Source organism: Aythya marila (assembly GCF_965140915.1).
Source record: "Aythya marila genome assembly, chromosome: 8".
Lineage (NCBI taxonomy): Eukaryota > Metazoa > Chordata > Aves > Anseriformes > Anatidae > Aythya > Aythya marila.
In genome coordinates this window covers 13,294,132-13,313,098 of record NC_139049.1, presented here as the reverse complement: position 1 = coordinate 13,313,098, position 18,967 = coordinate 13,294,132, and the positions used below count along the sequence as shown (strand labels likewise).

The following is an 18,967-nucleotide window of genomic DNA, read 5'->3' as shown; positions in this document are numbered from 1 at the left end:
CATGATTTTTAGCTTTATCTAGTTTACTGAGGTGAATTCAACTAAGTTTGTCTCAACTTACTGTACCATGGCCAAATGTGCCTCAGCATTTTCTAGGCGTTATTTTTGACTTAAGGACTTAGAATTTATTTTCCCCAAATGAAGACATAACCCTAATGCCTAGGAAAGTGTTTTCAACCACCACTCATTTTTAAACTAGATCTGTATCAATTTTTCCCCTAATAGACTAACTAGTCATTTGGACAGTTTGCTATGCACGTTACGTGTTTCCATATTTCATTTTGAAAGGAAACCATGTAGGAATTACCTCTTGCGCTGCTGAGTGGTTTGAGGTACAATGCTAATTCTTCCACACATTTCTTGCCCTCCTCATAATGCTTGGTATCTTCAGCTCCACTACATAAAGTAATTGGCTGCTGCTCAGGAACCTGAGAAGAGATGACGTACGTTTATGACAAATATGCATAAATAACAGGCAGTCATACTTACAAATGCCACATGAAACTAGTTAATATCAAGCATTTCCTGTTTTGTTCTTCTTCTCAGTGTTTTTCTACATTAGTAAGCATTTTTTTCCAGCTTGTTTAGTGAACAAATGGCAAAAAAAACTATCAGTTAAACGGAAGATTAAACTAGGCAGAAAATTTATGGTTGTATAAGACTTTTTATTTAGTGGCTGACAGGAAATAGAAGCATAACAAGAGATATATTAGCATGAGAAACTTAGCATTCTTTGCTACTATAAATTTTTGTTAAAGTCACATGAATATTGAGACATCTCCAGAGCTGGCTGACCAAATATAGAACAGATCAGACAAACTCTAGCTTGCAAGAACATGCAGATTCACATCTAGGGCCTCACAGCTCTGATACCATCCAGGGCTAAGTGATCTGAGCTGTGTAGGTGGGAGAAATACCAAGCAGCAGATGCACTAGGCCACCCTTGCAGTGTATTCTGCCCAGGCCCAGTCAAGCAAGCAAAAAGACCACGTTACCCTGCATAGTACGAAGGAATACAAACTGCAGGTACCAATCTGGCAGCACAGGACAGTTACAGGCTTGATTTTATTTTTATTATGTTTTGGCTATGGCATTTATTCCTTCATCCAGGCATTCACCAGAAAACAATCATTTTTGAAGGGATGTTGAATCCCACCCCCTGCAGGTGTTTTTTTTTCCTCCTCCAATTTCAATTCCTACAGCTTTAACAAATCTGGGGGTGCAGCACAGCACCGTAGACAAACACTACTACTCAGCAATCAACTCAACAACTACAGGGTAGCATAAAGAACAGGAATTTTTCAGAAGACTAAACACAGGCACTTTTTGCGTATGCTACTGAAGTGCAAATAGATCTCAGACTGACTTCCACCATTTCCAAGTCAATCACTACAACATAATGCTAATCCTATGCAGCTGCTCACCCGAGCCTCAACCTGGAAGCACAAGTCTTCAATGCTTGAGCTGCAGACTGCTACGGACCCGTTAACCTTCACACATAAGTACCCCAGCCATGTCAAGAGTAACATTACAATGGCAGCAGTGAATAGAAGCCGTGAACTGATATAAACGTACCTCACCACAACCGTGGACAGGAGTTTTCCTATTAATTTTAACAGAAATCATGTTCCAGTGACATGATCACGCTTCTACAGGCCTACATGCTGAGTTGGGGGGAAATTCTCATTCTGACAGGCCTCAGAGAAAGCAGGGTTACTACTTGCATAACTCCTGCTTTGAAAGTCAGCAACAAAAAAAGCCTCCCAGTGCAAAACACAAGCTGCAACAATTACAAGAGTTGATACCACTCCAGAAACAAGATAATCAAAACAGCCTGGATCAGACACTTTTACTCCTCCTACAGGGGAAAACATGAGTTTAATCACACCAAGACAGGAAGGGTAGCCTGGATGCTTTCCACAGACTACAGTTAACTTATGAGGGATTTGTTTTCCTGTTTCTAAACAAGAAAGATTTCGCAAAAGTAGATTTTTGTAGCCCGATCTTACAGAGGTGAAGTGTAACTGTTTCACCAACACCAACCTCAGCCCTGCTGGCTTCTTGTGACTTGGGCACCAGGCATTAATTAACACTCTGGCATTCCCTTCCATGCTAACAGAACACCCACCTCCTTTTCAAAGCCACTGCCATTTTCCCAGGCTGCTGTCTGGGAAGTCCTACCAGCACAACTGGCTCACTGATCCCACAGTGTGCATCTCATGCATTTGTGCCGAGACAGGCACTGCGCAGTCTCTGCCCTATCTCCAGCTGTAATGTATTTGGGGGAAATTCCCTCTTGCTCCTGCAAGCGTGCAGTCCGCCAACAGCACCGACTTGAAATGCAAGCACAGCACCACGACAGGCAGCAGACAGAGCGGGCTGGGAGCAGACAGGGCAGGAAGCAGCACTCAGCCTGGGATTTCTGTCTGGAATCGGTGCTGGGTTAGTGTGCATTCACGGCAGTGGCCTGGAATGCCGGACACAGCACAACACAGCTGGCAGCACACGGGCTGTCTGGCCAGCTCACAGAAAGCCTCCCCTGGCCCAGGAAAAAGCTGGCACAGGAAAACTGCCAAGAGTTGAAGAAACTATTCAACACTGTGCCTCTGCACGTCAGTCCCTTTTCTCCTCTTTGCAAGGGAAGCTTTAACATAAAATCCGAAGGTCCTGCACAGCTGTACTTCTGGTAAAACAACAGCTCGACAGAGATTTAACTTCCATCTTAAGCTGAAGCAAGCGTCACATGGAATGATAACACAAGAGGCTTATTTTGTGGCTTCAGGAGCCTTCAGAAGAGAATACATTTCTCCCCACATGGATCACACCACTGAGGATGAAATAACTCCCAGAAAAGCTTACGAGTAATTTATCCTTTTGCTGGTACTACTATACACAGTTCCAAGGCTTCCCCCCCTACTATTTCAGATTAGGGGAACAGCACTGACCAAGAAAAAAAAAAAAAAAAAGAACAAAAAGCCATGATTCACAAAAGTCACGTAAGAGCTGTATTTTAATGTTGGCTCTATCAAACAATCGCTGGGGGACAAGTGAGAAATCATTCAAGTTCAAAGCATTTTCACTTCCCCTTCTCAAAATATCTCTGAGAGCATGACCAAAGTGTCCGGCATGTCTGTTTACAATGCCTCTTGAGAACCTCAAAATAGATGCCCCGCAGAATGAGTTCATGATTTTCATCCTCATTCAATATTCCATTTTCTCAGACACCACACCCTTCACAGTTTTAGTTTTCACTGCAAGTACATTTACATAACACAACGAATGCCTCCCAAGGGAGGCTCGAACAAGACCAGAAAAATAACCTCAGATGCTTTATTTAAGCCTTGCTCATTCTGTGCACATCTGCCTGAGTGACAGGGGCAGGTACCGCGCGGTGGAATGCTGCCCATCAGCGTGGCTGCACGCGGCTGCAGGACGAGGCAGGTTGCACGGTGCGGGGGGGGGGGGGGGGGGGGGGGGCAGAAAAGAATGCTAATGCACCATCCTCCATCCCCACGGATGGATGTCTTGTTTCCTGCTAAGAAACAACCAAAAAAAAAACAAACCAAGGCCACAGCCCACTGCCCAGTTCCTGAAGGAGCCTTCACCAAGGATAACTTCTTCACAGAAAATTCCTGTCATGGCGCCCGCTTCACCAGAAGCTACACCACCACATCACCAAGCGGTAATTCAAGCTTTGCAGCCGCAGTCTTCCCCTCTTCAAAGGGCTATGAGTTAAGATCACTCAGCATGTTCTCTCATTGTGCACATGATTCCGCTGCCTGCTGCCTGGAATTGCATTTATCATGTCCACAGGAAACTACGGAAGAAATTAAACCACCACAGGAATTACTGCCACTTGATGTCACCTGTTTGGAGTGCACACAATGCAGTTTCATGTGCCGCAGAAAACAGGAGGGAAGAGATTAGATGACAGGTCCATGACTAGCACCTTCAAAACACTGCCCTGGTCATGTTTAAAATATTTACGTACCGTGAGTAATACAGGGATGCTTGAATAGTTAACATGCAAAACCTCGTTCCCTTAGAAATTGGCTTAAGGGATTTTTTTCCTCTACCTAAGAAGTTTAAAAAGCAAGCTATCCCAGGGATGATCTAATAAAGCCTTTCTGATTTGTATTAGAGGCACTGTGCCTCCCTTCCCTCACACTGTTCTTAGCTCTCTCTGAAGTGCTCAGCTAGTTCCAGCCCTCCCAGGAATAACAACTCTCACCCCCTCCTTCCAAGCCCTTCTCCCCTGGCCTTCAGAGGCTGATCCTATCTACGTGCGTGCCAAACTGCCCAGCTACATTCCCACTGAACAGACCCTGTGTCCATGCTCGGTGTGCCCCACACTATGGCAGGGAAGCAGAAATTTGAAACTCTGCAACAGTTTTTGTATCAAGTATGGTTTTAAATTGGGAAACAATTTTACTCCTTGGAAAGGGGTGGGAAGAGGGAAAATTCATGAGCAGACAATAATTCAAGCAGGAAACCAACACTCTTCACCACGAGAGCAACGAAACCTTCACAAAGATAATGCTCTTATTAAGAAAATAGGTTACTGCTCCTCAGGTGCCTGTGTGACAAGTTCAGCACATTTTCTGCAGAAATACAGTCCTGCTTGCTTCACCCCGTGGCTCTGTGTGAAAGCCAGCCGATGTGACTTGCCCTGGAATCCTGTCGATGCTGCCAGTCACAGCAGAAGAGATTTGTTTCATGAACTGCCTGTTCTCCTCCTCTGCCTCCAGCAAAAAGCACACAACGCTTATAAACGTGTGAACTTTTCAGAAACCTCCCCAAAGGGAGAAGAACAAACTGTTCTTTTCTCCCCCGGATAAAAGCTATAATTGTGTTCTACTGTATTTCCATCTAAAAGGAAGCCCGCTTTTTGGGATTCATCATTTAAAAATAAAGCATTACAGGTCTCTACGGACTCAGGTTAAGGTACACACGGGTTTGTTGGAGATTAGGGGAGTTTAAAGACACACACAGCCTCCTGAAACTAAGACAAGAAGTGGAACAATAACGTGGGCTTTGTTTTGTTACGGAAATTGATGATACTGCTTGTTTCGTGCTCTGGCTTGCTGCTCTCAGATCGTTTTTGTTGATGTGTACCAAAGAGAGCCCATCTTCTTCATGAGACAGAGCTCGAAGTTGGTATAGTTTCTCTGCAGCACTGTTTTTTTGTCCATCAGCGAAGCCTTCCTCTGCAAAAGATGTCAAGCCTGGCCATTCTTAAAGAGACTCGAGGAAAAAAGCCACTGTTTCCCTGTCCTTCCCAGCAGAGCAGTCTAATTATGCTCTAGTACTCCAGAGTCTGGTAAACACTGCAAGAGGTGCCAGGAAGGGAAGGAGAAGAGGAGAAAGGATGGTGACTTACACTGAATGCTGATTTCATTCACAGCACTGCAACATGCTCACTGAAACTAGGAGAGCTGAGGGTGTGTGTGTGTACAAGTTTCTCTTAAGGGGAACGTGGGGACAGAAATAAAAGCCCCACTAAGCCCACCAATTACTGCTCACGTCACACACTGCAGTGAGCAAGCATGCATGCAGGAATGGGTGACAAACAAGAGGCAAGAGAGTACAGTCTCTTTTGGTGACATTTGCAGGTTTTAAGGTCACCATGAAACAAGGTTCTATGAATCTGGATTGTGGAAAATTTAAGATATGAAAAGGAGCACAAAAAAATATGCCATTAGGTCAAAATCTGAACCTAGAGCTCAGAGGGCTCTCAGGACACATACAGCACTGCCATACCCTTCTTCACACATACAGATGAGGAAGTTCTGACTAGCTAACTAGCAAAACCAGAATAAAACTCACAATTAATTGTAACAGGGGCTGGGTGATTTTCCATCTCATTCCACAGGATCTTCTTTTTGTGGAAATTCTAATTTAAGCTATCCCATAGCTTCCTACATAGACAAAGTATAACAAAGGTACACAAAACCACCAAACAAATGCAGAAGCAAAGACCTTTATCATAAATGTGGACATTTGGCTATAGTCGGAACTACTCTAGAAACTCCAAAGAGGAAGGAAGAAAGATACAAAGGAGCAAGAGGGGAAGAAGAGAATGGTAATATTTATGGCATCACCCACAGATCTCACACTGCTTGGAAGCCCTTCAAGGGTGGCAGCATATGCACATTACAGAAATGGAAGCACAGAAGCTCATTATCCTCTCCTGCAGAGCAGGATGAATCACCAGTACAGCCAGAAACACAAGGCAATTTTAAATCTTCTGATACAAGTTCCATACCAATACACCGCATGAAGAAGAGAAATAAGCATTCCTTGATAAACAAAAACACAGAACAAAAAAGGAAGTCGTAAAACCACACCTGGATCTTTGTCATAGTACCTTGTGAAAAATATCTTAAGAACACATTCTCCTTTTACAGTTTTTCCACAACACAGGTTATCTCTTTTCCCTGACCTACACATCTCCCTGAACTTTCTGCTGAAACTCTGCTGAACCCAGACAGGGAAGCAGGAAATGGGAAAACAACGGCCACTACAAGGGAACTGCATTCCTTCTACATTTCTGCTTCTTACCCGTAAGTTTGACACAATCATCCCTTCTCTCCCCAAGATCATGACCCTGTCCAGCCTTGGGAGGTATGGGCTGCAAGAAACTGCTGATGTTCTAACCACGATACGCTTATATCAATTTAAGCCTGTGCTGCAACTGAACAGGACAGTCCTTCTTTCCCCTGGCCCCTCTCCCTAGGCTGCCAGTAGCACCAGTGGAGTACTCATTCTGGTCAGAACATCCTTCAGCTGGCCTCAGTGCACCCCTGCCAGCAGAAAGGGGCAGGCTCTCCCATTCTCCTGAGGGGGTTTAGATTAACATCAGCTCACAAAGTTATCTATCTCGTGCTTTCAGCAGAGCACAGATGGTCACACCTTAGAGAAGAAGGAAGGGAACAGAACCAGCCCTTTTGATTTAGTGTAGTTGTGAGCTGTCGACAAACCTAACACCAAATCAGTCAGTGACCAGTAGAAGCAAGATCTGACCTGCTGTTCCACTAGAGCAGGTCAGAGATCTAAAACCTATAATCACCACAGTCAGCCTACAGAAAGGTAGATGTCTCTTCTACACTGTAACATTCTTTATTCATGAGTCTTTTTACTCCTTTGCTTTTGGAGGACAACACAGAAAGAGATAAAAAAAAAAAAAAGCATTGCTACCTGAGCACCCACTAGCTGCAGCAAGGCCGAGTTCACAGGAAGGAGTTCAATGTCGGTGTTGATAGTGGTCTGGTCAAAGGGGCACGCCTTCCGGTGGAGCTTGTTGAGGCACATCTTGCAGACAGTGTGGCCGCAACCCAAGCTGATGGGCTTTCGGATCGTTTCGTCGAAAGTCTGTGTGCAAATTGGGCAGGAGAGAAAATCTGTCCATTGTGGAGCTTGTACAGGCATTGCTTCAGGAGTTAATTGACAGGACAAAAATCTAAAGCACAGATTCCACTGGAATCAAAATCTTTGAAAAAAAAGTCTGTTTGTTTTTAAATATCTTCTGTAAGTACAGACGGTCAGCACATAGTGTGAAACATAACCTAAAAGAGAAGAGAAACACAGTTAGCATTCTCTGCTGGAACAGGCATTTCAAATCCTTTGTGCTATGCAAACGCCACTCACAGACGTATAGCTCAGCTAGGAGGGTAGTTCTAACATTAAATAGACTGAGTCACAACCTGTTTTAATTCCAGCTACTCTATGGCACTGGAAAAGCCACTTAGAACTGTTTCTGCTGTTAGGCATCCTTAAAAAAAAAGCAAGGTAGGTATCCACCTGAAGTTATGAGGCTGGATTAATTTTCCATTTTAATGTTTTCTTCTTTACAGGCAAGCTAATTAGCTTCAACTAGATTTGAAACAAAACAAGACATTTTTAAAAGCATTATTGTACTGATTCTACTAAAACAATATTTATTTATTTAAAGTATTGATTAAAATTTTACTTTGACAAGGCTTCATCCAAAACCCGTATCACGAGCAAGTTTCCCCCGCCTTCAGGGGCTCCAGGCTGGCACACAGTGACTCTGCAGACACATCTGGGCTGCCACAGCCTCAGCAGTGCGGGGTGAATGGCTGGGGTGCAGCCAGATACCACCTGCATCAGCACAGCTCACACACAGTGCCAGGTAACACCCCCTGCTGCTACTACAGCACCAGTCCCAGGCTCAAGCGGATTCCCATAGACCTGCGTTATGCCACAGGGACTTATCTGGGCACATCTCAATTATCCTGGGAATCCCCACGTGTTACAGGGTGTAAGTCAGCACTGCAAACTTGCCCTCAGCCTGTCCACCAAGCAGCGCCGTTCCTCAAAAGAAGGAAGAACTTCCACAAGTCATTTCTGACTCTAAGAGCAAGAACTGTCTCTCAAGAAAACCCTTTCTAAGCCTGATTTATATCATTAATTCCCTATCTAGAGATTTTATAGGCAGAGAAAGTCAAATTTTCTCTAATGCATTGACAGATGACACAAACACCATAACAGACGAGAACCCGGAGGCAGTCTGTTATTTGCCACTTTCGTATCAACACACAGAGGAAGCAAATGTTACTACCTGTGAGGGAGTGGGAAGATAAGACACCTCTCTGGGACGATAAAGAAATGCAAGACTACTTAATGCACACGATGAACGTTAAAAAACAGCACACAGGAGACATGAATTGATGTGAATAGAATCATTATCAGAAGCAAAATCAATAATGAACAAACTCAGTGTCTGTCCCGCTCTCTATAACCTGTGAAGTCAGCAAAAACCAGCTCAGGTAACACAGAATTAGTGCCAGGTTTTTCTCCATCTCTCACTTTCCCACACCGCATTGGCTTAGGCTTTACACCAAGGAGAGAGCACTCGCTTGCTATAATCTGTTTAAACAGAAGCAAAGCCAGCAACCTTTCACCAAATCTTAGCTATAACAAAAAGGAGAAAAACGTGAAAACAAGAAAAATCTCAACACCAAGTAAAGGCCAAGAGAAACTTCAAGTTAGAATTGCATAATTAAGAATCAAAGCATTTTAAAACAGCAACAAAAATGGGATGCTAAAACAGGCTGAAAAGCCCCAGGCTTTTGTTCCAGAGTGCAGCGCGATGTTGTTCACAGTTAACATCATTTTGCCAAGGCAAACAATGAACAGTCACTAGTTAAGCTTTTAGCCGTGTTTCAACAGCACATCCAAAGCTTAGTTCTAAAGCTAATAAAAATAAGAGGCTACCTATATCATCACAAGATGCACAGCACCATACAGCCATATAACGAGGTACCCACTGCAAGTCCGTTTCCTCGGCAGCACCCTGTGTGGATAGAGGCACTGCAGGTGCTAACCCCAACATACCAGCATCCTGCAGCCCGTGCTGAATGGTGTTTTTCCCTAAATGACCTCTTTATTAGAAAACCAGTATTTTTCATCTTGTCAGCAGACCGCCACATCAAACCCATTACTAGTGCCTCATTATATTCCAAAGGAAAACATGTACACTGGTCAGTTACTTGAATGAGCTAACTGCCTAAAACATTTAGGGAATTTACTTGCAAGCCTCCCCTTCCTTTATTGATTCCCTTTATTAATAAGCCTTGGCATTCAGCATCTCATCTAGAATCACTCTTTGTGAGCCAATCTGTAATAGGAACTACCTTGAAACACTACAATCCTCTCTGCAAAGAGCGTCAGTACACAGCTTCACAAGGAGCGTGCATCCTGCCGTACACCATCCGAGGTTCACAGTTTAAGAGCTGAATCACATTGCTTCCTTCCTACCCTGCTGGCATTAAAATAGCCAGAAACAATTTCCCAGACTCATCTGCAATTCAGAAGTAATTGGAACAGTCTATTTGAAACATTGATTATTAACCACCGTGTTAAACCAAGCATTAACAAGAGGAGCAATTTCTTACTGAGAAAATCTAAAAGCAGACACTAACATGAAGCTACCCTGCCAACAGAGCGAGTGGGGGAGCACAGAGACTTCACCAGCCCAGACTCAGAAGTGGAAAGAGGAGACTTCAGCACACATTAACACAGGAGTTAACTAATTAAAAAAACAGAGACATGTTGTTCCTGCTCATACCAGCACAATGAAGTAGGTCACATTTATTTAGTCTTAATGTTAGAGAGAGAAGTTTCTGTTTTCCAGTCGGGGGAGGGAGTAATTCGTAGCATCGCTGGTCCCTTAGCAAGTGTTGAAGGACAGCAAGGCAGGTTCCAAAACGCTAGGAAGCAAAGGAAGGCAGGCTTACACACAAGCACACTGCAGGAGGGTCCTCAGCAGCCCCAGCCTGGCGCTGAGCAGCCAGGCCAGAAGGGCACTCCCACCCAAGCAGGGGTGAGATGGCTACAGAGGCACATCTCACTGGGGGTGAAAGCTCCCCTTCTGCCTCACAGAGTTCCCTGCCGCCCCTCACTGCGCTGAGCTTTTCGCTCTGCAGCACCTGGGGACAAGTCCTGGTGCCTAAACACCAGAGGAAGGCCGCTGATAGCGCTGACAATAGAAAATACGTCTGGGAGCAACCTCAGGAAGCCATCCATCCATTTCAGAGCAGTCTAACTGCCGAAACAGATGGCTAACTGGCTCGATCCAGCCAACCTTTTCCCCACAGAGGAAAATAGCTGTTGGAGCACCAAAACCTGTTCCGCCAATAAATCTCCCAAACAGAACAGCACAGAACCAGGAACTCCTCTGGTCCCGTAGCCAGTGGGAATGGCACGGCAGGGACTGACAGCTCCCAGGGCTGGCACTGCCCCAAGCACTGCCGCTGCCACGCAGCTCTCCACATCCACGGCTTCAGTTTCCCAGCTGGGTCCTCAGTCTTTGGGCTTGGAAGCGGTCGTGCACCGAGATCCAATAGAAACCTTACCCAGACACAAAGCGTACGGACGGGTGGGGTAGGTAAGAAGTGAAACTGGGGAAGATGCATCATTTGTACAAGGTCTGTGACTTGCCATGACCTTGTAAGTCAGAAAACACTTAGTTTCCAAGAACTGCTTTAAACACAGGAGACATTACAAGCTGCAAGGAGACAATGGCAAACAGTGTTTCATTGCCACAGACAGCTATCAGAACCACCACTGCTGGAAGAGGGAACAATTCCCAGAACAGATAAGGTAGAAAAAGCACATGCATGCCTTCATGGGACAACACTTTTTAAATATGCCTCTCCAGGATTATGCCAGAAGTACGGAGTCTGGTGAGCACAATGTAAAGCCTGCAAGCAAACCATACCAATTTGGGTAAGATCCCCCTCCCCAGGACATTATGACTTCTTAGCCCACTCTGCCTTCTCTTTCACACGTTAACTCCCAATATTTTAAACATTTACACATACATCTTCATGCATGACTGAAGATAAATACACGCTAGAAAAGAAGACCAGAAACTACACAGGTGCTGTCATATACAGGCGTGTAGTGAATAAGAGGTTAGGGACATTATTTGAATTGCTAGCATTTTGAACAGGGCCCACCATTTGCTCAAGTAATAGGCCACAGATCTCAGGACAAGGAGGAGTCAACACACTTGCCTAGAAATTAGTTACCAATATTTCAGTTGCTAGTGTCATTTTATGCTATACCACGCACCTAGCCTACTCTAAATGGAGGTAATAGGCTTTTTTTTGTTCTGTTTTGCAAGCAAGCTTTACTACCACTGGTTTGCCTTCAGCTTCCTACTCACACACTGTGGTGTGGGGAAGAACACAAGAAAAAAAAAGCTACAAGACATCCATGGTGCAAGAACTGGAAAACACGGACCTGTAACTAGGAATGAAGAAGACCCAATGAAGACTAGGAATGAAGACCCAATGAAGACTAGGAATGAAGAAGACGTACCTTGGACACTGCACTGGGACCAGAGACAGTCTGAACATATGATATGTCTGCATGCAAGTCTCCTGCTTATGCTTAGCGCTGTACAGGCTTTATTTTTCCAGTTAGAATTTGGAAAAAAATCACTGAGGTCTCTTCTCTTCTGGATCCTCCCCCATCCCCCCAAAATCCTTGAGATTCCATCCTTAACCCAGACTGGAAATGTCACACTGCGATCAGATCAGTGACCTGTCTCCCCTGGGATGCCACTGGAGAGCTCTGCCGGTGCTTCAGACAGCCAAGCCTTGGCACAGCGGCACGACGCTGTCTCGTGTTCCCTGCTCAGGCCGAGGCCACAGAGGCGGAGCTGCCTCCTGCCCCAGCCGTGTTCTGCCTCAGGGCCAGAGCCTCTCAGGCACAACTGGAAAGCTTCTGCAGCTTCGCCCTTGGAGATGAAAATGCTTTTAAAATCCACACTGCCTTGTGCCAGTACCTGCTGGCACCAAGCTCTGCATGTAATGACACCCAGGCAGACTCCCTTCTGCTTTCGGTTAAAATTCAACTCCCTCCGAGTTCACTGCGCTCCCCGAGCCCCTGGGTACAAGCCCCAGGTATCAGCCGACTTCCTCCCAGCCGCAGTACTCGGACCTAGCTCCGAGCCCAGCAGTCCCTATCATGTGTCCCTTCGTCACAGCCGCTCTCCACGGGGCAGGCCGGCCGCAGTCACGTTACACTCAGGCAGATGACTCAGCACACCTCCAGGGCAGCCCTGCTCCCTCTGCAGTTTCAGGACACCCATCTCTTAAAAGCACTGCCTGCTGCCCTGGCTGTACAGGGCTCCTTACAGTAGTTCACTCAGCTTTTCTCACCCAAGCAGTATCAGCTTTTTTTGGACGTTTGAAGACCAAAATTCTGGGTAATGGTAATTTTTACCCACCTGCTTTTCATTTTGTCCTGAAGCTGTATTATTTTTACTTTGTCTTACTCAGAAATAAACCCAGCAGAACTTCCTCCAACAGCGAGCACACAAGCAAGCCTACTTAGTGCAAAGCTTAATGCAAAAGCAGTTCCTCATTGCCAAAACAAACTGAGCCTTGCCAACCAACCTGCTCATGCAAATACAGCTCTTAGCTAATCTATAATGTAATCTACTAAGGAAAACACCAGTTCATTATTTTCAAGACTCTTACTCCTTGGTAGTACCATAAAGATTTCTGAGAAAGAGTAACCTGCCCAAAGATGGGATCCTCTCTCATACTGGACTGATGTGGTGAGGCACGAATTACTTCAAAACCCCTCTGACTCTTGAGATGAAAAACAACTCAACAGCCTAAACAAAGCAAGCAGGTAACAGTAAAACAATTCCCGGCTAACGAGGACTACCTGATGCACACAGCACAGCCCTGCCCAACAACCAGACCCCTCTGCTACCACACAGACATGACCGATTTTCACTGGTGCTTCACAAGCAATATTTAAGTAAATAAGCCTCCCAATCTACTGCACTCTAGGTAGCGCAGATCATTTCTGCGTACACAAATAGCTTCTGTTTCCTGATGGGAAGCACAGCACATGATACTTAAAGTATCCAATTTTAATTTTTGGGAAAAACCGGCAAGCTAACCATTGTTCAAGAGTGTGAAACTCTGAGCAGCCAGAAGTAATCGGTTGTTTATAGGCCTAGCAAACACACTGTTCTCAAAAGGCATGCTGAAGCCACACACACACACACCCCAAAGCCAACCTCCTAGTCTGCAGAACAGGACAAATACCAGCCAGCGTTTTCCCTATCTAGTTCCACAGAAAAGTTTCTGGGGACAGGGGTAGAAAAAAGAAAGAAAGAGAAAAAGAAAAGGAAGAAAAAAAGGAGAGAAGAGAGAAAAGAGAAAGAAAGCCCATGTCTGACCAGACAAGAGTAGGCAGAAGAAAAATCTTCTTACCTCCACCCGGGGAGCTCCATGAACACCGCTACCACAACAAGCCCAGAATAGTATTTCTGACAGGTTGAGCTTTTCCACCCCTCTCCCGTTTGCTCTCTGAAACTTTGCCGTGCACCCCAGGCTGGCGGCAAGTGCAGCGCTTCCTCATTCCTCCCCTGCCGCGCATGCCCGCCCCCCGGCAGCTGAGCACTCGCCCAGAAGACAGACCTCAGTAACAAAAGAAATTCCCACCCAACAGCAAATCCTGGAAGTCTGTGTGTAACATGTTCCCACCCTTTTTTCAAAGCCATGTAAAAACCATCAGGCTCTGGTGACCAGAAGAATCTTTAAAAAAAAAAAAAAAAGAAAAATAAAAGTTACAAATGTCACCAAGCTTCTGTCCCAACCCCCTGAAGCTCAGGTAAATCAGGTTCAAGGTTTGCTTTGTCTTCCTCAGTAACGTATCTGAGCTATGAAAACAGATGAAGAAATGGATCTACTGTCATGCAAGTCTCTTGTTTTGGCAATCTGTAAAGTTCCTTCGGAAAATGGGGCCAATTAAGGACAAAATGTTATAATCCCTCATTTGAAACTTCCTGGCTTGTAACACCACGGGGGGCAGGGAGGGAGTATCATAACTCTGCTCTAGTATCTCCCCAACAGAGGATCTAAAAGCAATTGAGAACAATTTGAGTTTCACAACATCCCATAAGGCAAGAGCTGAAGTCTCCTACAGACCAAAAAACTGATGAATAAAGTTATTTACTCAGCATTTCGTGAGGGGGAAAAACAAAACAAAACAAACAAAAAAAGAACGAAGCTTAATGTGTCTTTTTCCTGACTTCTTAACTTTCCTTCAGTATTTGATCACTTACAGTATTGGGATCAAGAACAGGAAAAGGCAACACATGTGGAAAGGCAGCTGAGACCTCCCTGCTCATACTCCCTGACAGCACAGCCTGCGCTTGGCTGGGACAGTAAAAGTGTTCATGGAAGACAGACGTGACTAACTTCATCTTTTCTGGTTGATATCAGACAGCCCTTACAGCTTGTTTAAAAGAAAGGGGAAGTGACCAACCCCTAATAACAAATGGCTTCATGGTCTATTACCTAGGAAAAATTTTTTACCAACAACCATAGGGACAACTAAACCCACAGCTGATTCAGGCTGGGGAGTGAGCAGCAGACAAGCAGGGCCAGAACACCGTATTTTCATTGCAGTTTAATCACCTGCATGGAAAATGCACAAACTCTTATAACAGCAGCACAATGAGTAAACCTGAATTAAAAATCAGGGACGAACCAAACAGATTAGCAGCAGATAGCATCTGAAATATCCACTGCGGTTTTCAGAGGAGTGGCTTTGGTCCCACAGGTCGAAGACTTGGGAGCTACCAGCCTTGCTCGTAAGAAGTGATGGAAGCAAACCCCTCGCTTTCTCCCAGAAGCAGACGCCAATCGAAGGGCTGCTTTCTGAACACCTAAGAATTAGAACAGCTAATTTGAGAATGAGAGCTAATTATCAAGCAATTGATGTGCCCCCAGACAGCTACATGCTGACACAACTGAGTCTGAAATTGGGCAGCAGACCAGCCACATAAACACCTCACCAAACAAAGCAACCTAAACAGCAGTGAACTTCAAAAAGAGAAAGCTACAGGAACTAGGCAGCCAACTAGAGACGGTGAACACTTTCGATGCACAGGCATCTGATGTGCTTGCTTCAGTGAAACATTTTTTCTATCCATCTTCTAGTGACGTGAAGTATCAAAAGCAGCATGCCAATAACGAGATGGGCATTTGCTAATGAGGCAATCTAGATTAAATATCAAAATCACAAAGGCCAGTATTGTTCTTTCCCATGCAGGAAAAAGCTATGGTTACCTGACTACTACTAGAGGTGTTCCAGAGCTGAGAAGTAAGTTTAGGAAAAGGGGAAAATCAAGACCTTATTGCCACTGCAAGGCCTTCATCATGTCTTAGACTGAGATAAGTAGACATGAATCATTTTGTGAAGATCCAGGATGATTCACTGACACAGATGGCAAAAAAACAAAAACAAAAAACAATCTAACAACAAAAAATAAAAAAAATAAAAAAATAGAAAGTGTTGTTTGTCACCTACTCTCTACTAAGATTTCTGTCCCAGCTTGATTCAGCAGCTGTAGTACTGCTTTGATGCCAGTAATTCTACAGCTACAATAATGCTACCACTGCAATAGGTAGCTGTGAGATGGAGAAGGGTAGAATTAAAGTTTGCCTAGTGACTTACCAAAAACTGTCCAAAAATAAAAAGCAGCCTTCCCCAGCCTCCAATAACACAGTCTCTAATAATTGCCACCACCACCTGCAAACTTTTACAAAAGCATCTCAGCCACTCTTTCTGAAAAGAAAAAAAAATATCAGAAATTACCAAAGCTGGAATTCTGGGAGCTGTGTAGGTGTTTCTGTTAGTTTGTCTCAAAACAAAACAAAACTAACAAACAAATAAAACAAAACAAAGAAGTTTACAGTTACAACTTTAATGAACATAAGTCTAGATTTACAGGCCTAGAGTTACAGGATAATCAGGTAATAAGTTTGAACTTCCCACCCAGCTCCTTCCCCCTCTGTTCAATGGATCGCATTGCATTATTGACTCTACCAAAGAGGTTTTGACTTAAAGTTACCTAGTAGACTGAAAACAAACCAAGCAACCACCACCAACAAAAAACCCTCACATGTCCAACGTTACAGGTGACACAGAAAGGAAAGGCTGAAACATGCTGCAAGTGTAGAATTAAGTGAATAAACCTGGCTACTGCCAAGCAGAGGAAAAAAAGCTGCAGCATCAATTTCACTGAATCATTAAAAGAGTAAAACGCAAACGTAAAAATTCCACTTTACACAGAACTTCACAGGGATTCAGGAAACAAGTATTCTACGTGTTCATTTGAAAATTTTGACTCAGGAGTTCCTCTTCCTTCTACTTGCTTTGACTAGGAGTTGGTTTTTCTTGTCACTGAGTAGATGCTGCCTCCATTTAAAGGCTTTACGTTAATAGCTGTTTACATAACAGTAGTCTCTAATAAAGCTTCAGTTACTCTATTTACCTTCAACTGCAGTTTATTTTGGAAGACTGCATTTAAACATCAAAAAGATCTTTTAATAAAAGCACAAAGTCATCAAAGAGCAGTAATGAATTTTTAAGCCACAGAAACCTACCGAAGCATTGCATGCCTGCCTGTTTCTTAATTCAGGAGTTCATTTTATTAAATGTACTGTAATCAAAAGAAGGGATCTCCTATTTTATGTTGTATACAAAATAATCTGTAGACCACTGGGATATTATTTCAAAAGGTAATAGAGTATCTAGGTTATTGGTACAGCATTCATGATAGCAGGCATTCAGAACAACATTTTGCACCCCCAACCCCATTTTAATTCTACTCCATTATGTTCTCCATTCTCAAATGTTTTGAGAAAGAATTATTAAACTACATCAGCTTCAAGAACTCAACTGCTCTTCTTTGGGAACCTATTCAGCCAACCACGTGATATCACTTCTACATTAGTACAAAATTGTATGATATCATCAGCTTTGCAGAAAAGGCACAGGTTTGTAAACATTTGTCAGAACACTGCTTTGCCTACCACCACACTGCAGCCACAGCCACTTTCAAGCAGCAGAGGTGAGGAGCTGCTATCAGAGGATAATCTAAATTTTCCCCATTCTTCTCCCAGCTCACAGTTTAAGACTTGCTGTGCTTGTCTCATGAAGAACTAAAACCAGTATTGTTAGAAGTTTTTTTACTGGAAATACCTCTACCTACAAGCGGGACAATCTAAAGGTGGCTTAACACCACAGCAACAGAAACCTACCTCACTAAGGCACCAGACAGACCCATACTGCTCACCACACGCTAACATGGGCTAACCATTTTAACCTTGAAGACTGAAGCATCCAGACTTGTGTTTTAACTGCATGCCCAATGAAGACAGTTAAACAAATGTATTAAACAAACATATTTGGGGTTTGCAGTACAGGTTTGTGCGGGGCTTACACTGGAGCAAATCAGAACCATTTCTTGGAGAGACAGCATGGCCTCGCACGTGCCAGCTCTAGATCAGACACATCTGTGTCATCTGTATCTGGGCCACAAACCGCCACAACCAAATCCCTCTCCTTCCCACGTTAGCTCTTTACAGGCTCCAGGAGCTGCTCCAGCTCTGTCAGCTGGTCAAGCAGTCTTGGGAACACTAGGGAAAGAGGGAGGAAGCACAGAAAGGGGAAACTGCGAGAGAGCCGCTTATAGCATCAACACGTGCTCACCAGGTTTTTAGATGCAGTTCCACGAGCAGCTTCTTGTGCAACAACTAGAGCAACAGACTTTTAAAGTACATTTTCACTAATAGAATCCATCTCTGATGTAGCAGCTAAATTTTCAAACCCTACTAAGCAACCCTACCAACGAGGATGACTAGAATAACAGTCAGGCATGACAAGAGCAGGTGAAATGGAACATGCAACTCAAACGACCACAATCGATCAAATTGCTCCTTTATGCTAAGTGCGCCTACAAGGGCATCTATGCTTCAGAAGTAATGCTCCACATCTAGGTTTAACCAATGTTTCTCAACAGTGCAATTCATGCAAATACAGTCAAACCATCCTTTTGGCTCACCACGGGGAGCAAAGTGCTCTCTGAATATGAGCAAATGCTGTAGCAGCTTGTACCTCTTCAAGTTTTCCACTGCTCCTAGAACCAGAGTTGCAAATGCAGAGGCCATCATGTAAATGCTACAGTAGCTAACAAAAATAGCTCAAGGGGACCAAACTAAGCCACATATGCCCCTCTGGCAACCCCTGCAGCAGCCTCACTGATTATAATAGTAGGAATATTAAGACAAAGAACATAAGTTTCACGGATGACTATTCTGCTTGTTTCCATGACAGAGGCTGCAGCTGTGTTTTAATAACCAACCTAGCTAAAGCTCTGGAGTCATCCAAGGTTAAGAGGCAGATTGTTGCAGTAATGGCACCAAGCCTGGAGAGTTTCAGCTCTGTTGCAACTGTTGCACAAAAAAAATGAAGCTACTCAAACATACTGTTCCAAGATTTTCTCCACACCTCTGAGCACAGTTTTGTTACAAAAAGTCAAACACAAAGCAACACAGACAAACCTGCTCAACAATTCTAAGTAGTTTTAAATTACCACTCACACATGGCTCAAAAGTCTTTGAAT

General features: G+C 44.1%; 1 protein-coding gene across 11 annotated transcripts in view; it reads right to left on the bottom strand.

Annotated features, from left to right (window-relative positions):
• Positions 1–18,967, bottom strand: part of RC3H1 (ring finger and CCCH-type domains 1) — a 62,483-nt gene that overhangs the window by 32,165 nt on the left and 11,351 nt on the right. For 9 of the 11 annotated variants that reach the window (XM_082766500.1, XM_082766493.1, XM_082766503.1 and 6 more), the window contains exons 2-3: positions 7,198–7,565; positions 308–428 (exon numbers count right to left, since the gene is read on the bottom strand). In XM_082766500.1, coding sequence (XP_082622626.1) covers positions 308–428; positions 7,198–7,428 — 352 coding nt within the window. In that variant the 5' untranslated portion in view covers positions 7,429–7,565. Of the gene's footprint in view, positions 1–307; positions 429–7,197; positions 7,566–13,763; positions 13,905–16,014; positions 16,126–18,967 lie in introns of those variants that run through there. The other 2 variants (XM_082766497.1, XM_082766496.1) reach the window with 2 other exon arrangements.